The 23,790-nt window shown below is 46.6% G+C and overlaps 1 protein-coding gene and 1 non-coding gene across 5 annotated transcripts in view; both read right to left on the minus strand.

Annotated features, from left to right (window-relative positions):
• Positions 1-1,562: 1,562 nt before the first annotated feature.
• The window catches only part of UBAP2 (ubiquitin associated protein 2), a 112,915-nt gene continuing 90,687 nt past the window's right edge, over positions 1,563-23,790 (minus strand). For all 4 annotated transcript variants that reach the window (XM_077761884.1, XM_077761883.1, XM_077761881.1 and 1 more), the window contains 15 exons: positions 23,210-23,379; positions 20,644-20,857; positions 16,231-16,270; positions 13,822-14,005; positions 12,564-12,633; positions 7,629-7,824; positions 6,716-6,807; positions 6,389-6,436; positions 4,106-4,184; positions 3,695-3,900; positions 3,320-3,419; positions 3,128-3,235; positions 2,907-2,974; positions 2,632-2,823; positions 1,563-2,544 (listed from right to left, as the gene is read on the minus strand). In XM_077761884.1, the coding sequence (XP_077618010.1) occupies positions 2,449-2,544; positions 2,632-2,823; positions 2,907-2,974; positions 3,128-3,235; positions 3,320-3,419; positions 3,695-3,900; positions 4,106-4,184; positions 6,389-6,436; positions 6,716-6,807; positions 7,629-7,824; positions 12,564-12,633; positions 13,822-14,005; positions 16,231-16,270; positions 20,644-20,857; positions 23,210-23,379 (1,863 nt within the window). In that variant the 3' untranslated portion in view covers positions 1,563-2,448. The remainder of the gene's footprint in view (positions 2,545-2,631; positions 2,824-2,906; positions 2,975-3,127; positions 3,236-3,319; positions 3,420-3,694; positions 3,901-4,105; positions 4,185-6,388; positions 6,437-6,715; positions 6,808-7,628; positions 7,825-12,563; positions 12,634-13,821; positions 14,006-16,230; positions 16,271-20,643; positions 20,858-23,209; positions 23,380-23,790) is intronic.
• Positions 14,626-14,707, minus strand: LOC144229816 (small nucleolar RNA SNORD121A). Its single transcript, XR_013334609.1, has one exon. It is a non-coding gene; the product is annotated as a small nucleolar RNA SNORD121A (small nucleolar RNA).

Here is a 23,790-nt window from a genome sequence, read left to right on the forward strand (position 1 = left end):
AGTTTTCTTAGCTGAAATTGTAGATGTTTTTCTTCAGTTTAACTTATGAGAAAAGATTATCTGATGCATTTTTGTGTTGAACTTCCCCTTTAGTGGTTTATTTTGTCTTTTTCTGCCCATCTGTCTACTAATAAAATGTGAAATAAAATATACCTGTATTGCTACTTCCCCATGGGATGACCCTCTTCTTTCTTTGTGTTAAAGAAAACTAAAAAATGGTCTCAGTATTTCCACTGTTCCCGTGCAGATTACACCCATCAGTCAGGTGAAAAATCAAAAACCAAAACCAAATCTCACTGATTTGCCTTATAGGATATTCTGCTCAACTCCCCTCCTCACACAGTAAATATCCCCGGTACCTAACTGGCTTTTAGGAAAGATTATTAAAGATACAAACACTGGTTACCCTTAATTCTTATAAGTAGAGCACAACCTGCTGATACATGGAGCTTGGTGAAGGGATCAGAGTGCTCCACTGCCCTCCTTAGGTAAGCATTTTGTTTCACTGTCATTTGTCTTCTGAACGTCCTGCTGCTAAGAAGCAAGACATCAGGCAAGAGATCATATCGTTAAAGTCCCTGTTTTGTTTTACTTATGGACACTTACCTTTTTTTTTTTTTCCCCCCTGGTCAGGACCTTAAGCTGTGCACAACGCAGCTGTTTGCAACAGCAGCATGTGCCCCATCTGCTGAAATGACCACTGATTTTAGAGGCCAAAAGCAGAAATGGTAAAGACAGACCCTGGTTCTGGCACAGTGACATGACCAGTATTTGAGGCACCGCTTCCGTTTGCTTCTTTAGCCTAGTCTGAGGGTTATGTAGGAATGAAATGGGAGGCTGCCGGGCCTTTGGCAACACCTCTCAGAGCACAGTTGTGCGACAGACCAAGTGGGGCGACCTGCCTCCTGTCAGACACAACTAGTGGGTGGCCCCGGTTCCTCCCTGATTGGCAGCGTGGGAGGAGGAAGGAGCTGCACTAGAATCTTGGCCCGAGGTGAATGGCTGCTTGGGACTTTGTGAAGCAGATATTTAGCCCAGGACCCACTTACCTACTTCAAAACACCCCAAGTCACTAGTCTGTTCAATCCCATCCCTTCACTATCAATCAAGATTCTCTTTGCTTGGTGAAGAACACAGGATGGAGAGGAGGATTAGCTATCCAAACTCACTCTCCCTCTGGCCACGAGAAAAATAGCCTCAGTTCTTACCTTTACTTCAGATTTAATGTCAGCTAACCTTTGGAAAAGAAGTTACCCTGTCATAGTATTCCTGTTGATTGGGCCTTTAAACAGAGACTGCCTTATCAAAGTGAACTTTGAGAACCACTGCCTGTCAGGAGGGTTAGCAGTCTTTTCAGCCTTATCATTTACCTTTACACCCCCTGGCTGCTGACCCAGGCCGAGGTGAGAGAAGGAATACCAATTTAAGCCTTCACAACCTATTGTCCGAAGACTGACGACATGAGCTGTACTTCAGCCCTGTGAAGTCCAGGCTGCCTGGAACAATAATGAAGACAGCCTCCACCCTGAGCTGCCCGTGAGTCACACCACACAGAGACTGCGCATGCTCTCAGAACTTTATTAGGTGGAGATGGAGCAGAAGAGAAAACCCCTGAAACAGTCGCCCACCTGGTTCAGGACAACTGGAATAGAGGAGCCTTTGCTTGGAGACATGCTCTCACTGAGGTGACAGCATCTCTTTGATTTTTTTTGTTTTTTAAAGGGAGCAGACTGACTGAACATCTGAGTGCAACTTCAGACTGTTTTTAAAAATGGTCAGCCAGAGGAAGGCAAGTCTCTTGGGGACAAGACCAGAAGCAGAAGCCTCTGCTCTATATGCAGACAAATAGGTGCCACTTTCACATTGGGCAGGAAGGATATCTCTGCTATTCCCAGATCAAGATTTGGCAGGAGAGGGGCAGGACAAATGACAAAAAGACCAGTTTCTCAAAAAGCGAGGGATAAAGTAATTACACAGAGAAGGAAACCTCAAATAATGGCGTACAAGGGAGCAAGATAAGTCGTGATTCTTCATTGGTACCTGACCCCAAGACCCAAACTGCCTTCAACCAGCCCTTCCAGACACTGCTCCCAGCTGCCCGCTGGCTGGGAGGCTATACAGAAGGCCTAAAGGCAGAAGTGGAAAAAGGGGCTTATTTGCTACAGTGAAAAGGGGCTGGAGTCGGGAGAGAAGGCCTGGCTAAGAGTAGCAGCTGTACCCCCCACTCCCGCAAGACTTCTATCACATTTACAAATACATACATAAATACATTACATACAAGAGCGAGTCTGGGAGGCAGGCTCCCCACAGAGGCTCGGCTGACACAGTTACATGTCTCAGGAATTCTAGGAAAGGGCACTGGGCTCCCAGCAATGGGCTCCGTGTGTTCTCTCCTGCCCAGGGTAAGCCCCGCCCCAGCCCACCCCAGCCCACCCCTCTCTTCACGGTTCAGTTTGTCCAGTATGGTGAGTTGCCGTAGGCAGGCTTGGAGGCTTGCGACTTGGGCTGCAGGGAGCTGGGCTGGCTGCGCTGACCCGAGCCACTCTGAGGAGGAGGAGGAGACAAGGCTGTAAGGGGCGGAACAGAACCCCCAGTCCAGGGCAGGGTGGCTGCCTCCATCACTGGGCTCACCTGGGCATCCTGTGGAAGGTGGTGGTGCAGCAGTTGTGAGTGAGGCTGCTGGTGGGCAGGCAGAATGTGCAAGAACGGCGGGGGCGCATAACCAGGGGCAGCTCCAGCAGCCAGGGGCCCGGTGGAGCCCAAGGCCGAGGGCAGGCTGAACGGTGGAGGAGTCCCTGCGTGAAATCCCTGCTTGTCAAAAGTCTGCAGGGTAGAGAGACAACAGTAAGGGTCAGCTCAGGCTGCACCTCCCACGGCCCTCCCCGTCCACCCGAATCCTCCCTCACCTGAGTCTTGCTGTAGACCGAGCCAGTCATATCGGGCAGGCCGGTGGTGCTTGAAGACACAGACACTCCTAGGAGGGAAAGCAGTTGTTCTCACAGCAATCGGGCCCAGGCTCCAGCCTCCCCCACCTCCAGGGGCTCTCTGGGACAGCCTTGCCTGAGAAAGAGTCAGTAGAAGACAACTACTCTGGGCCTCAATCCTGGAAAGGAGGGGTAGACGCTACCTTTGCCAGGCCCAGAACCTGCAGACTTGTTTTGTGCCTGCGATGATCCACCATAGCCACCCTTGGTGTAGTCTCCCGCTGCTGTCCCCTGGGTCAGGTCATCATAACCTAGCGTGGCAGGGTACAAGAGGTACGTGTGAGCTAGGCAAGCCTGTCCCATCTGCATCTCTCTGTGCTGGGAGCACCCCTCACCTGTGCTGTAGCTGTGCTGGCCATAACCACTGGCCTGCTGGAAAGGGGTGCTGGGGGTGCTGAGGTTCACACCATGCTGCTTGGCTGAGGCGGGAGGGACCTGGGGGGGAAGCAGGAGAGGTATCAGTGAAGGACCAGGACAGGGGGTGCAGGTCAGGTAGCCCCGGCATAGCCCTAGGCAGCAGGTGGCACAACCACAAGGGACCTGTCTGTGTTCACTAGTACAACACGTGCTAGCAGCTATAAAAACAGATGGGCAAGTAGCTTTGGCTCCAGCCTAAAACGTTCCTGAGGGCCAAGGTGAGACTGAGTAGGGTCACGTCCCTGTCCCGGCTTCTCGCCAGAGCTGGATTAACACCCCTGACAAATACTCACAAACATGGTGGGCCCATACTGGAAGGCACTAGGCACGCCTGTGTAGTAGGGGAGGCCAGTGTAGCTGTACCCAGGTGGCAGCGCAGGATTCAGAAATGGCTGCTGGGCTGTGTGATGGGCCTGGGATTGGCTCTGCTGCGGCTGAGCCAGTGTGGTGGGGGGTGCAGGGGATGCAGAGTCACCTCGGCCAAACTTGGTGACATCACCTAGGAGAAGAGGAATCAAGGACTCCAATCACTACCCCTGCCCTCTCCTTATCCAACCAGGAAAAAAGCCAGACTGTCTCCTGCAAACAGGAAGCTAGCAGGCCTCTCTCAGCCCCTCTGCTTCTGTTCCCAGATTCCTAGGAATAGCTACAGTCCCATGCCCCACTCCCCTCCACCCCACTCCTCACCCCCTAAGCAGACTAACCTGAATATGGGTTATTAGCTAGGCTCCCATCTCGGCTGGCCAGAGCTGTGGGTGTAGCGAAGGGAATTCCATAGTAATCCTAGGAGAGACCAGGGAGGCTCGATCAGCAAGAATGGCCTCATCCCAGGCCCAGGAGGCAGCACAGGCCATCCAGGTGATGCCATGCTCCCAGACAGCCCAGACAGCAGCAACACATGCATACCTCCAGAGGGCAGCACTCAGAGAATTCAGAGTAAATGGTGTCCTTGGGAATTGTGCAATGTGGCAGCCACACAGTGTGCAAATACACTGACAAGTCCATCAGCCTTCACCAGGCAGAGCCACTGGAGGCCCAATCTCATGTGTAATTTACAGCACAGATAGAAGCTGGTAAATGTCAAAGACCAAACCAACTCAAGTGGCTTTCCTACATGACAGATTCTAACGAGCAGCTAAGAAAGCACCCTGAAAAGGAATCAGCAGGAGAGGAGGTGCCTGAGGGTTCAACAGGGGTCAGAACCGTAACTCCAGGTAGGCACGGGTACAAAAGGACCCCAGATAAAGTCCTGAATTGGCCCCTCACCACTCACTCAACAGCACTGACTATATAGGAGCTGGGCCAAGTGTAGACACCAAGAGTGCAAAACAGTGGAGCTTGGTGGAGAAGGGGAGGTCTGACCTGGCCCCTACTCGCCACCCAGGGCTTTGCCAGTCCTAGACATCCTGCACCCCAGCCCTGGCCTCTAAGCCTCAGAGGGAAAGCTTTCCTGCTTCCTTCATGGCCAACAGTGCCTGGTCACAATCAGCTGGGAGCCACCCTGGCAAGGAATGGCACCTACATTCTCCTATGGCCCCTCTCCACGTAACTTCCAGGAAACCCAAAGCTTCCTCAGCCCTGAACCCCAGAAGGAGGCAGGACCAGGAAGTCACAGAGCTAGCAAGTCACAACTGGAGGCAGGCCTAGAAAATCCCAGGAGGGGGAGCTCTTTCACAGAAGAAAGAAAAATCAAAGGCAGGAACTAGACACAAAAGTACCAGAGGCTAATAAATGAACAAAGCGGAAAATGAACACAATTTATCTCAAAAGGTAGGCTCAGAGGGGATTTCGTCTTCTAAGGCACAAAATGATACAAAGACTACGAGGCAGGATCCCAGAGCTAGGATCCTACGGAGACGTTCCTAGGGACTCCATCACAACACCCTCTTATATTCCATCTCTGATGCCTGGGGCTTCTGGGTAGGATGGCTGTAAGCTGGGGGGGGGCGCACATCCAGTTCTTCTGCAAAGCCCTAAGGCTCAGGCATCCTCCAGATACCCTAAGTTCTGTTGACCACCCTAGAAATCTGCCATCACGTCTTCAACACCCTTCCCGGGTCCATCGGGGATACAGGCAGGAGCTGAGAGTCCAGCAGGCCCTTGGGCAGCAGTGTGATGGGCTGCTGGTTTGCACCCAAGGAGAAGAACTGCCCAGCTACCCTGACTCTACCTCTGGAAATACTTCAGCAACCGGAGAAGCATTCTCCTGAAAGATAAGACCTTCAGCCACCAGGCCCGGGAGGTGGAGGAGACACCTGCAGCACCCTGGGCTCTTTGTGGGCGGGCAGAGCAGGGGACAGCCCAATGGGGAAGAGGCTGAGGAAGAACACCTCAGTGGGGGAAAACCTCCTCCTCAGAACAGGAAAAGATCACATCCAACAGAGCATCTGCACAACTTTCTACTTCCTGATAATGTGACAAACACCCTAGGATGCTGAAAATCCTCAGGAGTCTGGGAAATGCCAGACCAAGGAGGGAGAGGCACTGCAGCAGCCTGCAGGCTGGTCAGTCAGGGAGCACCTGCCCCACGTGGTGCTCTGCCTAAAGGTCGGGCACCTCATCCTGGAAGTAAGGGTCACATTCAAGACACTGCCCTTGCCTCACAGTGAGGCTGCAGCAACCAGGGACATCCTGGGGCCAGTATTCCTGCAAGCAGTGAGGGCAGGTCAGACCCACAAAGGCCCGTAGACAGTGTCCACTCCAGTGAGTGACTCAGCTGGGGACAGACAAGCAAAGCTGCCATCACAAGTATCAGTGATGGCCACTTAAGAGGTGCTGCAAAGGAGAGGACTTGAGACCTGAGGTCCCAATGGTTTTCAAGTTCCCAAGCAGTAATAAGCACAGGACACTCATGCCAAAGCGACAGTGGCACTAGGCACCACCCCCAGATGCAAGCAGCTTCCTCAGAAGCGTGATCGTGAAGGCCTACGGAGAGAGGACCTGTGAAAGAGCCTGAAGCCTCCCCCCCCCCGCCACATCCCACTCACCATTGGCAGCCGTGACTGCAGCATCTGGAGCTCGTCATAGCCATAGATCTGCGTGAGGACCAAAAAGGGTTTTAGGGTCCACATTCATCCCCTGGGAAGCCCAGGCCCATATGGGGGCCCAAAACAAGGTTGGGGAGCTAGGACATATTCTGGAAGGGGACCCAGACCATCTGCCGTGGGAAGACACCTTGCCTTGATGGAGACTAGATGAGGGAGAAATAGGGAAGGAGCAGCAGCAACCCAAGGCCTGCCTCACCAGGTCCTGCCACGTGTCAGCCACTAAGGCCAGAGGAATCGGGCGGCCAGGAGCTACAACCATGCACTCACAGGATAGGCAGGAAGCAGTCCTCCAGGGCCCACGAGGTACTGGTTGTGCAGCAGGGGAGGTACTCCCTGGGGCAGGTTAGGGGGTGCTTTGCCTGTAAAAGCAAAAATCACAGGAGTGAAGATGCCACCACAAAGAATGAGATGCCTCAGCTACTGTGGGGGTTGAGCTCACTGTCAATGCTGCCCCTAAGGGGCCACTGCAGAGAGGGGAGGGCGGCAACTGAAATACACAGAGGGCTGTGTCAGGAAGTGGGGGGAGACTGAAAGCACGTGACACCACATTCAGGGTCTGTCCACATCAGAGAGTACCCATGCCAAGCCTGAAACACTACCCCTCACCCACTCTTGACGGTCACTCTGTACTAAGCAAACCTGCACATAAGGAACAATCTGCCTCCTCAGAACAGAAGGCTGGGCAGTCCCAAGAGAGGGGGACACGCTGTGTCAAAGGTAGCTTTTACCAGTTTCTACCAAACTACAGTTTGCTTGGCCCACACAGACCACCCAGGTCTGGCTGACGGGCAGTTAATCACACTAAGTGGCTACAAGGAGCCCAAGATAACTATTCCCTGGTCCCTCCATGTCACCAGGCCATCTCAGCTACAGGGAAGAGTGAGGACAGAAAAGACAAGGGAGCTAGAAGCAAAAAGGCTACCAAGAATCCTGCCCAGGGGGAGTCCACCCAGAAGACTGACTTCACCCATCCCACATCATCGCTGGAAGGACTGGGCCTCAAGAGGTCAATGGAACAAAGAGGACAAGGGAGCAATAGTAGGGCTGGAGGGAGACCAGGATGTTCCTATGCTTGTAGCTACCCAGCATGCCTTGCAGCCACCTCTAGGCATCCCCCCTGGGAAGCCAAGCGTGCACCTTCTAGAAGCAGGGGATAAAGAAAGGTCTGTAGAGCACACACCTGAGGTCACCAAGGGCGTGGCCCTGGTACTGCTGCTGGGGGCACTCACAGTGGTCCCGCCCAGGCAGAGGCTGTTCACTGTGTTCATGCTGCTCGGCAGGCTGAGCCCTGAGGACGTGGCACCCGAGGCAGAGGTTGCTGCCGTTGAGAAGGTGGCTGAGGACTGGAGGGAAGGGGTACTCTCCACGCTGGCATGCTGGCAAAACAAAAAAAGCCAAGACACATGGATCTGGGGGTAAAACACAGGAGTGCAGGAGAAGCTAGTCTGGCACTGGGGCCAGCACTCTGAAGACCGGCGTGAGGGGCTCTGTGCTGCACTGCAGCTAGACAAGGCCATCCAGAACTCATAAGCTGAGTAGAAAGCTATTAAAATTGAGTTTTATCAGCAACACCCTCCTAAAAACTGTTAAAGTTGTTCAAGCTGAGGTATCTGAAATAAGGCACAGAAAACCCCATCTAAATTATATATGAACACAGACCTTCTGACTGTGAGGTGAGAACCCACCTCACCGAAAAGTAGTTTGAGAGTCAACAACAGCACCATAGGTAGCCCCAAGCCAAGTCAGAGCCAACTGGGGATAGCTGCCTTCTACCTAAGTAGCCCTTCTAGGAAGCCCGCTTCTGATAAGGAAGTCACAGGGGCCCAAGAGAGGCCTTTGCTCCAGAAAGTGGGGACACTGTGCAGGCCACCAGGACCTACCCAGAAGGGCACGGCCTGTGCTTCTGCCTGTTTGACAGGATCCACCTAGGAAGGAAGGGTGAAATCCAACAAAAGCTCTGCACAGTTCTAGGAAGCCTGCCCAACTGCTTAGCGCCAGGTAGGAACAGGGTACCAGAAAGGGCTGTGTGGGGAGGGGGTAGAAGAGATACATCTGGGCTGGGAAAATAAGGCCCAAAGAGGGAAGAAATGAATCTGTAATACTGAGACCAGCCTCCAAACCAGAACGTGTACAGAAAATAGTCTGGAAACTCCTGGAGAAGCCTCAGGAACAAGAAGCCCCGGGAGAAGGGGGACAACCAGGCACCCTGCCTTCCACCGCACAGACACTTCTAAGTCCCAGCCTCACATGCTGCCCTACCCATCTGAGCACGGACCTTAAAGCCTGGACATCCAGCATCAGTTTAGTAAGGTAAAGACAGCTAAAATCGTGGTCTCCCGGGGTACCCCAGGACTCCGCTCCCTTAGCCTAGACTGACAGAAGCAGGGCAAGGACAGCCCCAGCACCCCTCCATGGCCCTCTGCACAGAGCCAGGCTGACCACCTGCTGCAGAATCAGAACAGCTCTGACCATTGTGCGCCTAGGTGTCACTGGTCATAGAACTGAAAATTCTCTTAACCACAGGACAAAGAATTACTACTATTCCCTAGTCCGGGGGGAAGGGGTCCACAGAAGAGCAGCCTGCTAGAAAACTAGTTCCTAACTTGCTGAAAGGAACTCAAAGTCATCCCGCAAGCCTTTCCTACCTCCACCTGAACCTGACAGGGCTCCGGTCTCTGTTCCCCCAGATCTGCGAGGGCCCCAAGGAGCTAGCATAACTGGCTTCCCCTCCATTTAAACAGCTCAACAGTGTCTTCAATGGGGCAGTGCAGCCTGCTGCTCGGAAAGGGCCCAGAAGAGCACAGCTGCACCAAACCTTCCACGAAGAGCAAGAGAAAACCCTGAGATTTACTTTATAACCTTCAAGTGGGAAAGACCTAATTATGTCAAGTTTGAAAAGACTGATGTATGTGACTATACAAAAGTCAAAAATAAAATGACAAATCTGGGGAAAGTATGTGCACCTCCCATCACAAAGGGCTACTTTACTAGTCTCCGGAATATGTGGAGTGCCTAGAAACAGAAACCAAGGACATGACAGAAAAATGAACAAACAGGGGCGCCTGGGTGGCTCAGTCGGGTGGGCGTCCGACTTTGGCTCAGGTCATGATCTCTCGGTACGTGGGTTTGAGCCCCGCGTCGGGCTCTGTGCTGACAGCTAGCTCAGAGCCTGGAGCCTATCTTCAGATTCTGTGTCTCCCTTTCTCTCTGACCCTCCCCTGCTCACACTGTCTCTATCTCTCAAAAAAAAAAAAAAAAAAAAAATTAAAAAAATTAAATTTGGCTTTATTTATAAAAAAAAAAAGAAAAATGAACAAACAATATGAAGAACTCACTGAAAAGGAAATTAAATGGCTTTCTAATATATGAAAAAAAGATATTCAAGCTCACTCAATTAAAAACTGTACTGATAGGCACCTGGGTAGCTCAGGAGATTAAGTGTCTTGACTCTTGATTTTGGCTCAGGTCATGATCAAACAGTTCATGGGTTTGAGCCCTGCATCGGACCCTGAGCTAACTACTTGGAGCCTGCTTGGGATTCTGTCTTCCTCTGTCTCTGCCCTTCCTCTACTTGCTTGTTTTCTCTCTCTCTCTCTCTCTCTCTCTCTCTCTCTCTCTCAAAATAAAAAATAATTAACTGGGGAAAAAAACCTGTACTGATGTGTCATTTTTTGAATTAACACATTAGAAACATAAAAATATTTGATAACGTAATGTCAGAAGGCAGTGGGGAAATAGTACATTTCATTCATTACCAGTGGGAGGAAAATAGGTTAAAACTACTGTGCAGAGCAATTTGACAATTTGTATAAATGTTAAATGTTGGGGGGACCCCTGGAGAGCTCAGTCAGTTAAGCTTCCAACTCTTGATTTCAGCTCAGGTCATGATCACATGGTCCTGAGATCGAGCCTGTGTAGGTCATGGGATCGAGCTCTATGTAGGGCTCAGCACTGGGAATGGACCCTGCTTAAGATTCCTTCTTTCTCTCTCATTCTGCCCCTCTCCTCACTCTCTCTCAAAAAAGTCAAGTGCCTAGGGATTCAATTTCCAGCATTTACCCTGCAGATAGAACCTGCACTAGTGAAGCAGCATATGTAGAAGATTATCAAATGCAATTCTGTTTTGTATTCAAGACAGAAAATGGCCCTGAAGCACCATCACTAGAAGACTGAGGAAGTAATGTGGTACAGTAGAGCTATGGAAAAAGAAGAAAGAATCTAGGTTTCAATATCTCAAAGATGCACTGACACTGGGGAAAACACTGAAGGATACTATGTAGGGAATACTCCCATTTATGTTATTAATGAAAGAAAAAGGGCAAGAGGCAGGGGAAAAATGACTTTGCGTATGCATTTCCCATTTCATGCCCCCCCCCCCAAAATCTTAACTCCAGTGGGTGAAGCAAAGAGTAGGAAGAGGGGCAGAACCAAACAGACTAAATAAAGAAAAACATTTCAGTATGTATCTCTTCATACTATTCATTATTATATTAGCAATGTGGCAATTCTGTCACCCAACAAAGTATGGGACTCCCTGATGAGGCAATTCTCGCTGTGGCTATTTGAGCTGCAGGATTTGGAGTTTCTGGCTAAAACACAGAGTACAGCTAACCAACCCATGGGAGAAAGAGCAATGGCCCCAACGCACCAGGGCCTGGGAAGCAAGGGCCCAGCTATCTAGAGCTCATGATGGGGACCACTGACAGCTGCCATGGGCCAAACAGAGGGTACAGGCACTTATTCCATATTCATACTCTGCTTTAAACATGGTGATCTATGTGTTTTATGACAAACAATTATGTGCAAGATTTCACTAAGAAAACTGGAGTTTGAAAAGCACGATGATAACCACTTCCTAATGGAAGGACAGAGCCAACTCTTCACCATCATCCCATTCTGCAGCAAATGACCTTTTTCAAAGGAAACAAATTTCCCCGGTTTCTAATCTCTCCTATTGATTTGTATCCCCAAATGTCCTTCCTTGCTTGGAGACCCCTCTGCTCTGATCTCCCAGTAAAGGAACTTCATGGTCAATCTAGGTATCTCTCTGCAGATCCCTAAGCTCAAGTGTCCCCTACCCTTGAGTTAAGCACCCCACAACCACCCTGCCTCCTTGCCACCTCACCAACTTTCATTCCTCCACCCACCACTTTCATTCCTCCACCCACCACAAGCTACACTCACCCACCATTGAAACTGTGCTGCCAAGAACCCACCTCAAGAAGCCACACTTCAATAACCATCACTAGGATTACTCCTTGATACATCAGGACTTTTGCCAGCTGCCACCCCACTTATACTTCCATTCCTGCCTCTCTATACCCCAGACTTCCTGCTTCAGGATCAACCATCCCAAAGTCTGCCTCTGAGCTGGGGAAGGTGGCCTGCAATAGCAATGAGGAAAGTGGAGAGAATACCTAAGCCACAAAAAGTAAACTACTCATGACCACCAACAAACTGGAATGTGGCTTCACTGACTGGGCTAAGAGCCAGGGCTGTCAGCCTGAGAGAGAGAAAGATGCATGTGCATGTGGCAAAAGACAGCTATTCCTCACATAAGCTCTTTTTCCCTCTAAGCATTCTCTCTACAATGGCCTTCACAAAGTAACAGAAGGTTATCTAGAACAATGCTCTTGATTCAACTTGACTCAATTTGGTGGAGTCCAAGCTGAAGTTAGCAGTGAGCCTACTACTTTCCTTGTAATGAGCCTTCTTCCTCACAAACGTCTGTAAATACCTCAACATGACCAATCCCAGATTAGGTACAAAAGTCTCCCCTAATGAACAGGGAGCTCAGTAAATACTTAGGAACAAATCTACCCAAGGGCCCTGCTGATCACAGATCAGCTCTGGAGAAGCAAATCCTCCATGGAAGTACCATTTTACAAATCGAGATGTCCTCTGTGGTGCCTAAGAAAAGCGAGGACAACAGCTCAAACCACATACCTAGCTTGAGATAACACACCTGAGCAATTTGAGATTATTTCAGACATTCAAACACACACATATTAAAATCCCACCTGCATGTGAGTAAACTCCGATCACCATGTGATTAAGCTACTAGGCTCAAACTTGCTGAGCAGGGAAGGGATGATGGAGTCCAGAGGACACTTACCGTGTGTGACGCACTAGAGGAGAGGGCCGCGTGTGCAGAGGAGAGGCTGCTCTGATGGCTGGAGAGGGAACTAGAAGACAAAACAGCACCACATGTCCACCCCACCGAGTCACCCCAAAGGAGCGGCCCACGTGTCCAGGTGGGCCAGGTATTAAGCCTGCCCCATCCTTCCAAGGGTAGCCCCAGCTTCACATCCCTCATTCCTCATCACCCTGGGGCCCAGACCAGGTGTTCTGATGGTAAGAAATGATCCAAAGGGTCATTACCATGAGGATCTGGGACACCCTGACCTGGGAAACCTCTAGGGACAGCATCAGTCAACTAAAATAATTTGTGCTTTAGACTGTAAAAAGTTAGAACAGGACTGCACTAAAAACACTGACAGTCATGGAGACCCCATTCAATCTGTGTGCAAGGCAAGAAAGGTTCCTAAGTTCAACCCCACATGACAGAGCCAGAGCCTGACCCATCAAATCCAGAATTCAAATCGAACACATTTTTATTCCTGGCTAAAGGGGGAAAGAGGCATACTCTACTCCAAAGATACAGGATGAAGACCAAACAAAACCCATTCTCCTACACCCTGTTCTAATAAATGACTCTCTGAAACCACAACAAGAGCAAGTCAAAGACTGGCTCAGAAATCAAACATTATTCTCAGAGAACCTGGGTGGCTCAGTTGGGCATCTGACATCAGCTCAGGTCATGATCTCACAGCTCGTGAGTTCGAGCCCCGTGTTGGGCGCTGTGCTGATGGCTCAGAGCCTGGAGCCTGCTTCAGATTCCGTGTCTCCCTCTCTCTCTGCTGCTCCCCTGCTTGTGCATTCTCTCGCTCTTGCACACTCTCTCTCTCTCAAAAATAAACATTAAAAAAAATTTTTTTTAAACAAAAAACAAAAAACCATCATTCTCACTTCACATCACAGTGACTCGAGCTCAGAGTGGGAAAGGCCAGGCCAGGCTGAGGGCGTACTCCTGAGAGGTGGAGGAAGAGCAGCAGCAGGGACCCCTAGCTCCACCCATTCCTAAGGTGTCCCAGTGCTCTGTGACAGCAGGGGCATTACACGTAGTTACACAGCTGCTGATGCTTCTGAGACAGTGCCCAGCCAAAACCTATGCACTAAAGCAATTATTACCAAAGGCCAGGACACCATGCTGGGGCCAACAAGAGGGTTTTGTTTACTGGAACAGCTTTCTGTAAGTGTTCAGGACTTTGCCCCAATATGACTCTCACTCTGAGCCCATATTTTCCCCATACCTGCTAAGCTGAGAGAGGGGGCTGCTGGACAGGTCACCAGGCTGGGACATGGAGGGCAAAGTGGCAGTGTGCTGGGATGCAGCAGGTAGAAGCGTAGTGCAGGAAGTGGTGCTGGGCAGTGAACCCACAGATGGGAGGGCGGAGGGAGGGTCCGTTGTCTTTGGAGCTGGAACAGATGAAGTAGCTGTAAAAAACATATTGTTTTAGCTCCAGAACCAATCACAAGTATCTAAAATATGCTCAACATCTTGTTATCACAAGGTCAGGCTCAGTTTGAGACATAAACAAAGTTATACTCCCTAGGGAAAATGCCCAAGCATTTTCTGTCAGATACGACTAATAAAAATGACATGTGAAAGTAAGATGAACAGGATTTGGCAAAGAGCAGGAAGTGATAACTTTATAATCATAAACTAGCCTATAACACGGATATACTTCACCTAACTAAAGGAACCTAACCCAGGTTAGGTTTCACCCAGAGTTGCACACAAAAAAGAGTAACAGGCTGTGAGGCAAATTTTCTGAAAAGGCTCAACAACGGACAGTACAAATCTGGTAGGCAAGACCATCAAGGGGTTAGGTTTTTGCTTGTATCAGGCTGACCTGTGAAAGCTCATAGCCAATTCAGGTCACATGTGGGTTGAGACCCCAGGGTACATATACCGTGAGGAGTTACATATGCCTAAAATCCACTGTCCCACACCCACATCTACATGCATAGTGAGCATTTCTGAGAAAAGACAAAACCAATCCTCAGAGCAAGTAAAGGAGCTTATTAGGCTTCCAGAAGAACAAAAATCCTAACTAGAAAAGACTCAGTTTTAGTTCTATCCACACATACAACTCAGATATGTGCTTGGAAATAAAGCATCATTGTCTTTTCCAGTTAGGAAGGAAAAGCAACCTTTACCCACCTGCAGGGCTCCCTGGGAGCCTGACGGAAAGCATGCGAGTCTCTTAAAATGACCATTTAAAAACACCCACAGTAGCAACAGTGTCACACAGAACGTGGCCCATACTTGATTGGTCCTTACAATCTTGACACTTGCTTTTGACTGACAGTCTATTCCAAACATGACACCTGTTACGGAAACCAGTTGAAAGCACCACAGATGTCCCTGACCCAAAACTCAGACCCCATAAGTTATCTTCCTAGGTCTTCGGTCACATTATAATAAATTGACAAGAAGCCTCTGAAATAATGGGAGTGGAGAGACAGATGGAGATAAAAACCTATCTAAAATGCACACGATTTTTTCCAGACATTTCCTAACTCATGATTTCATTCACAATCTCCAAGTAATAATTGGTGCGCCTGGCTGGCTCAGTTGGTAGAGTGTACAACTCTTAATCTCAGGACTGTGGGTATGAGCCTCATTATGGATACAGAGATTACTTAAAAACAAAATTGTTAAAAAAGAAAAAGATCTCCAAATAATCTAGGACATCTCGATATGTTCTCAATCTCATGCCTGCAGAGAGGAAACTTGCCACCAAGGCTTGTGGAAATGAGAATGTCCACTGACATCCCAAGTTCTCAGAACTACCCATGTACCTCCTAACAGTTCTGGCAGTCCATCAATCCCACAGCCAACTCTGGGTGTATCACATGTCATTTCAATTCCAACTGAGGCCCCCTCTTGGACTGAAAGAAATTTCATATCTACATTCCAAAAATCCTAAATAAAAAGGAAAGTCTTTCTGGTTTCTACACTCAATAATGGATACCCATCTGCCTTACTGAAAAGAAAATCATCATAATCAATCACATATAAGTGAGCCAAGAACAAAGGAAAAGAACAACTAACGGGGATTCATCTGCACCAACCATCCTCTCCAGGGATCACTGAGCTTACTGGAATTAATGAAATCTTACCATTTTTTCCAAAGTGTTTACAGCGAGCACCATTTTATCTCTCTTCTGCACAATAGTCCATCAGATCCTGAAGGCAAGGAGCCTTTACTGACTGAACTAGCACACCAATTTCTGCTTTAAAAGTCCTTTACAGTATTGGAGTAAGAGCCCTTTCACCACACCAGAACCTGCACCTCTAAGCAAAGCATCTTTTAAAACCATGCCACACTCTACACTTGGGGTGCAGTCTGACTAGAACAGAATGACGCTATCAATTCCTTCTTGCTGTAACATTTCTCATAATACTGTCAGCTACAACCTACTCGCACAGGAATCCCTTAGCTGAACTTATAAACTCTATCAAAGAAATGATGTCAACAATGGATCAGAAGTAGCTATCAGAAAAAATGCAAAAGGATTATTTTTTCAGACGTAGTCACTGACCTATCATTTACCCCATCATAATAGCATAATATTCGTGTAGTATATAGCTATACTCTATTTCTGTTTGGTTTCCACCACCCAAAATGAGAATAGTCAGCTTATATACTTACTGTCTATTGTCTGCTGACTTCGACCACCACCATGTCCATTCTGTAAAGAAAAGAAAAAAGAAAGTAAGTAAACCCACAAAATCAAATGATAACCTAGCTGACTTTCTATTGGGATTTAGTCAGAGACACATGAAGTATTATAGACTGATCAAGAAACGATGTAGGTCACTCAGTGGGTTAAGCATCCAATTCTTAATTTCATGATCTCACAGTTCGTGGGACTGAGCCCTGGATCAGGTTCTGCGCTGCCTGCTTGGGATTCTCTCCCTCTCTCTGTGCTTCCATCACCAAAATAAATTTTAAAAAACATTAAAAAAAACAAAAACAAAAAACAATGACCTGTTTTATTTCTTAATAAAAGGAGAGGTAATTAACATATTCTTAGTAAGTCCTAAGGTGCTGTCATTTTTTAAAACCAGACTAGGTATTTAGGAAAGTAACAAGACTCAAATCACAAGAAGCAAAAAAAAGTCCTAAAAATTATTAAGCAGTACAAAGAACTTGGGAGCTTATACCGAAATCACACTTCCTATCTCACATGAATTGTCTCTTCAGTACCACTCATGCAAGAAAAAGAATTCTCCAAGTTAAATGGAAAATAATTCTCAGAGAAAATGAGATGTTACTTTGAAACATGACTTTTCTTAACTGCCTAGGGCAAGAGCAGGTTAGAGTGTGGTAATACCAAAAAGCACAATCTGAAAACAATTAGTTTGCATTAAACAGAAGGCGTTACACTGGAAACTAGACACACAAAAGGAGGCATCCTCACAACGAAAAATTTCCAGACTGAGCAAGGGAGACAGACATATAAAGTGAATAATAATGGGGCCTACAAGGCCCAGACACTACCCCTGGATGGGAAAAGGAAGCTGACAGAGATTTCCTTCTTACAAATATGACTTAAACTAAAGGAAAAAGACAGGCCTTTAGATGTTTCTTCTGCATTAACCCAAATCCTGTTATATTATTGATAATGATTTTTTCCTTTTTTTAAGCATATTTTTTTAAAGTTTATTCATTCTGAGAGAAAGAGTGAGCATATGCACATGCATGGGGGAGGGGCAGAGAAAGAAGGAGAGAGCAAGAGAATCCCAAGCAGACTCCACACTGCCAGCAGGATGCCCAATGGAGGGCTCAAACCCACGAATGGTGAGATCATGACCTGAGTTGAACCCAAGAGCTGGATGCTTAACCAACTGAGCCACCCAGGTGCCCCCAACATGTTTTTTCTCCTAAAAAAAAAAATTTGAGATTATGTACAAGAAATGTAGACAATGAAAGATTAGAACTTCAAGGGGGAGGGGGAAAATGAGTTAAAAAAAGACCTGAGGTCAGGGAAAGGAAAACACAATATACCTTACCAATATATATACAGATAAGTAGAAAAACTGTACTCTCTGCCTCCCTTAAACTAGAGTTCACTATGCACTAGGGGCACTTGGGTGGCTCAGTCGGTTCAACATCCAACTCTTGATTACAGCTCAAGTCAAGATCCCAGGGTCATGGGATCAAGGCCTGGCTTGAGCTTCACGCCGAGCATGGAGCCTCACTGAAGATTCTCACTCTCCCTCTGCACCTCCCTCGTTTACACATGCTCTCTCTCAAAATAAAAATTTTTAAAAAAGAGTTCACTACGCAGTAAATACATACACATGATACCAAGTATGTACCTCAAAACAGCACAAATGGTGACATACAAAGAAATGTTCTCAAAACTACACCATACAGAAAGAATAAAAAAGGGGGCCAGAAAAGAACAGCCATCAGACCTTAGGAATAGATCATTTGACCTTAAAAATCACGTTTAAAACGTAGACAGTGGGGGAAACTGGGTGGCTCAGTGGGTTAAGCATCAGACTCTACTGATTTCGGCTCACGTGATGATTTCACGGTTGTGAGATGGGGCCCTGGATAAGGCTCCCACTAGTTGTGGAGACGACGTATCGCTCACTTTTCCCTAACACATACTCTCTCCCTTTCTCTAAAAAAACAATGGACAAACAGATTCAATACAGAAGCCATGTTATTGAGGGTGGGGGTAATTCTTGGCAAAAGAATGGTGGGAGTAAAAGTAGTGCCAAATGGTCAGGAGAAATAAAAAATCTGCAGTCTTAGTTCAACTAGCCAAGCAAGTAATGAGGTGAGTAATGATCGGAGCAAGCAGCATACCAGGTGAAATAAAAGCTGGAATTCACAAGTTGAGCAGATAACAGGGATTTAAGCTTGGCTAACACACAGTCTGATTTATGTTTTAGAAACTATAGGCCAGTACCATACAAAGGAATGTTTAGCAATAAACAATATTCTATATGCACATGTGCATGTTCCTATATTATAGTCACTGTGGATATTGAGCATTTAAAATTTGGCTAGGGGGCACCTGGATGGCTTAGCCTGACTCTTGGTATCAGCTCAGGTCATGACCTCACTGAGTTAGAGCCTGAGTCCAGCTCTTTGCTGACAGTGGGGAGCTGCTTGGGATTCTCTGCCTCCCTCCCTCTCTGCCCCTCCCCTACTCACATCTTTTTTCTCTCTCTCTCAAAATAAATAAATAAACTTTTAAAAAAAGTAAAATTTGGGTGGTGTGTCCAAGGAGCTAAAATTCTGTGTATTTAATTGAAATAAACTACTACAGCTGGGGCGCCTGGGTGGCCCAGTCATTGTGTATCTGATTCTTGGTTTCAGTTCATGGTTCATGGGTTCAAGCCCTAAGTCAAGCTCTGCACTGACAACGCAGACCCTATGCAGGATTGTATCTCTGCCCTTCCCTTGCTCCCGCTTGTGCTCTCTCTCTCAAAATAAATAAATAAACTTTAAAAGATAGACTACTACATGTGGTTAGTCATTACCACGTTGGAAAGCACAAGAATAAACCTCTTGTTAAAGGTGATAGATCATATATGGAAACCAACTATTAAAAAAAAAGATGATAGATCAGGGCACCTGGGTGGACTTAGTTAAGTATCTGGCTTTGGCTCAGGTCATGATCTCATGGTTTGTGGGTTCAAGTCCTGCATCAGGCTCAGTGCTGACAGCTCAGAGCCTGTTTCAGATCCTGTGTCTCGCTCTATCACTGCCCCTACCTCACTCATGCTCTGTCTCTGTCTCAAAAATAAACAGACATTAAAAAAAAAAGATGAATCATAATACATGGCTTATAAAAAATATGTAAACCCAGTAAGACAAATACACATGAAAAAATTATAGCAACAAAATTCTGTAGACTAGAAAGCATAAACAGGATGGGAACTGACTTAGTTCACATGGTAAAGCCAAATCAAAAGCTAATGGTATGCAAATCCAGAAAATAAGGCAACTTAAATGAAAGAGCCATACCAAGCATCTCAGTATTTATCTACACCAATTAACTTTGAAAGTAGGAGTGGAGGTACAGCTAAATGTAGAAGGATTTGTGTAAATACTGCACAGACCATATCCCCTCCCCACTCCACCCATTTGCACAGCAGGGTAAATGCCCCGTCCCACCTTCTCTCTCAGGCCCTAAACATCATCAAAAGGGTTAACATATAGTCAGAGGTAATGTTAAAAAAAGGAACTGATCAAGTCAACACAGACAAAACAAGTATTCTGACAACAGACTTCTCTTTCCACTAGGTTTTACTTAAGACAGACATAGGCCCTATAGGTAAATGACCGGAAGAAGAGTACCAGGAGAATGAATCCAAACAAGCTCAACAGAATAAGTCAAAGGAGCTGACAGAGGAGGTGTCCACCCCGCCCCCTTAAAAAAATGGCCTACCCATGCTGTCCAACACCAAAGCGCACATTCCACTACCTACCCAGCAAGCCAAAGCCCACAGCTAACCTATTAGTGTCAAGTAGGCAGCCTGGAATCACGAGACATTTAAGGAAAACATCTAACATAAAAGACAGAAAACAAAAGAAAGGGAGGGGGAAAAATTCCTACATTGAGATGTACAATTATATCCTGAGAGTCTTAGAAGGAAACGTAAGAAAATGTACCCAAATTTCTACTAGGCCAATTCAACTGTTTTTATTATTTTCATGTTCTTGTCTACTCTTTGAAGTACTCTTACTAGTCATGTTTGAACACCTTTGCCTTACAGGAAACTAAAATGTTACAAATAAGACTATAGTACCCTAAACCCCACCCTGTCCAAAATACTATGAACAACTTGGGGATATATCCTTATGCTTTCCTTATACTAAGTTTCTGGGTCCATTCAAACATTCCTGTGCATGGGTGCTTAAAAAGCAGATTTCACACCAGATGCCCGCTATTAGCAATCTCAACAAACTACAAGGATTCTATTCAAAGGGTTAACCAATTTCTTAAAGAAAATCTCACCTAAAACCCTCAATTACCCAAACTAAACACAGACTTCCAAATAGGATTTCATACAGGAAGAAACCTGAAAGACCAATTACCGTGATGGTTCCTGGAGCTGACTCCGATGGACTCACAGAGCTTTGGTATGCAATTCTGTTATGCACAGAACTCTGGTCATAGGAGGAAGATGTTGTTACTGGACTAGTGGAGCTCAGTGATGAGCTGGTCAGACTGGAGGAGGTAATGACTGAAGTTGTATAGGTGGAGTTCTGTACTGCACTGGTCATTGGTAGAGAGGTATTCAAAGAATCACTAGAGAATAAAAAGATTTAGACATAAATTTGTGTCATGTTACATGGCTTCATTGAGTAAAAAACTATTTCATCACCTTACTGTCATATTATAAATTAAATAAACCTGTCTGTACCTACACACTTACACTACCACATTCTTTAACTGTATTAAAGATGCAAATTCAAAACACCCCTCCCTTCCAAATCAGACCCACCATTTTTTAAATGTTTATTTTGAGACAGGGGGATGGGGACAGGGAGAGAGGGAAAAAGAGAATCCCAAGCAGGTTTGGCCCTGTCAGCACAGAGACTGATGAGGGGCTGGATCTCAAGAAACGTACGATCATGACCTGAGCTGAAATCAAGAGTCAGATGCTCAACTGACTGAGCGACCTAGGCGCTGCAGACCGACCTAATTTAAATGACAGGCAGAAGGACACTTTTAAGAATACTTAATAATCTTTAAGGAATCCAGATGTCTGGACCATTTTTAGAAAGAGAACCCAGAGGCACCTGGGTGGCTCAGTTGGTTAAATGTCCAACTTCGGCTCAGGTCATGATCTCATAGTTTGTGGGTTCGAGCCCTGCGTCAGGCTCTGTGCTGACAGCCAACTCAGAGCCTGCTTCAGATTCTGTTGCTCCCTCTCTCTCTGCCCCTCCCATGCTCATGCTGTCTCTCTCTCTCTCAGAAATAAATAAAACATTAAAAAAAAAAAATTTAGAAAGAGAACCCAAACAAACATTAGGTTTTGGCATTGGAGAGCAGAAAAATTAATGAAACCTGAAATCAGGAAGTTCTCTACTTATAAAACAAATATTATAGTAAAGGAAAAGAAGTGTTGGCAAAGATATATAAGAATTGTATTCCTCAAGGTGCCTGAGTGGCTCAGCTGATTAAGCATCTGACTTCAGCTCAGGTCATGATCTTGCGACTGGTGGGTTCAAGCCCCGTGTCGGGCTCTGTGCTGACTGCTCAGATTCTTTTTCTGTTTCAGATTCTATCTCCCTCTCTCTCTCTGTCCCTCCCTCACTCATTCTCAAAAATAAATAAACATTGAAAAAAAATTGGGGGGGGGGTGCACCTGGGTGGCTCAGTAGGTTGAACATCCAACTTCAGCTCAGGTCACAATCTCATGGTTCATGAGTTTGAGCCCCGCGATGGGCTCTGTGCTGACAGCTCAGAGCCTGGAGCCTGCTTCAGATTCTGTGTCTCCCTCTCTCTTTACCCCTCCCCTGCCTGCACTGTCTCTCTCTCTCAAAAATAAATATTCTTTTAGAACTTAAAAAGTAAATAGGGGCGCCTGGGTGGCTTAGTCACTTAAGCGTCTGACTTTCGCTTAGGTCATGATCTCGCGGTTCGTGGGTTCGAGCCCCGTGTCGGGCTCTGCGCTGACTGCCAGCTCAGAGCCTGGAGCCCGTTTCAGAGTCTGTCACTCCCTCTCACTCTGACCCTCCCCTGCTCACACTGTCTCTCTCTCTCCTAGAAATAAATAAAAAACACTAAAAAAAATTTTAGAACTTAAAAAGAAAATAAATTTAAAATAAATTTAAAAAAAAATTTATTTTTTTTTTTTAATATTTTTATTTATTTCTAGGATAGAGAGAGACAGCGTGAACAGGGGAGGGTCAGAGAGAGAGGGAGATACAGACTCTGAAACAGGCTCCAGGCTCTGAGCTGGCAGTCAGCACAGAGCCCGACGCGGGGCTCGAACCCATAAACCGCGAGATCATGACCTAAGCAAAAGTCGGACGCTTAACCGACTAAGCCACCCAGGCGCCCCTAAAAAAAAAAATTTTTAATTGTATCCCTCATAGATTATTGGTAGGAACATAAAATGCTGCAGCCATGTGAAAACAGTTTGCTGGTTCTTCAAATGGGTAATATAAGGGTTACCATATGACCCAGCAATTATTAGATCTAAATCCAAAAGAACTGAAAGGAGAAAAAAATCTGTAAAGGAATATTCATAGCAGCATGATTCCTAACAGCCAAATAACGCAAACAATCCAAATGTCTGTCAACTAATGAATGGATTAAAAAATGTGATATATCTGCACAATGAAATACTATTCAGAAATAAAATGCACACATGCTACAACATGGATGAACCTTGTTATATGAAGTATCTGGAATAGGCAAATCCAGAGACAGATGATTAGCTGCCAAGGGATAAGGGGAGGGAGAAATGGAGTGACTGCTAACAGGCACAAGGTCCTTTTTAGGGTTACGGAAGAAAAGTTCTGGAATTAGGTACTAATAATGGCTGCATAAACCTACCACAACAGGGTGTATTGCCTCCAACAGGTGATTTCTTAGACTCTATCTTACTTTGCTTTGCCAACAAAGGACTTAATCCAGAGAAGTGTGTACCTTAATGACTTCGAATACAAGCTGATGGGAATCTGGTTACTATTTTCACTGCTTGCAGTTGATCCAAATTCAGAAAGAGAAGGTTCTGATCCAAATTCCAAGGCGCCAAACTGAACGTTTAACCCTGTGACATCTGCTGAACCAGGCATTTCCACTGCAGAAGCTGGGATCTGAAAAAGCAGAGCCATCATGTCAGGAACAGAGATCACAGACTCCAAATCCCAGAGGCCTGTAATAGAGTCAAGTGAGTACGGGCTTCCCAAAGCACTATGGGCACCCCTGAGGAACAAGGGGTGAGAGGCCCAGAAGTAGGAAAAAGGAACAGAATATTTCAAAAACAAAGAGAAAAAAGAGAAAAGAAAAATTAAAGTTAACAGAATAATCAATGTCACCAACTGTTTCTCACAGCAAATGCCAAAGAAAGGTGGGAGGTGGTGGTGCATAAGTGGAGAAGGAGAGTGGGCCTTTGCGGAAAACATTATCTGATCAAAGAACCACTTATTCTCTATCTATGGGACACAGCTAAATACACAAGACCAGCATATTCCCTGAGCCAGGTCCAGGAACTTGAATTAACAGTT

This window comes from Crocuta crocuta, unplaced genomic scaffold (assembly GCF_008692635.1).
Source record: "Crocuta crocuta isolate KB4526 unplaced genomic scaffold, BGI_CrCroc_1.0 scaffold204, whole genome shotgun sequence".
In the NCBI taxonomy this organism is placed as follows: domain Eukaryota; kingdom Metazoa; phylum Chordata; class Mammalia; order Carnivora; family Hyaenidae; genus Crocuta; species Crocuta crocuta.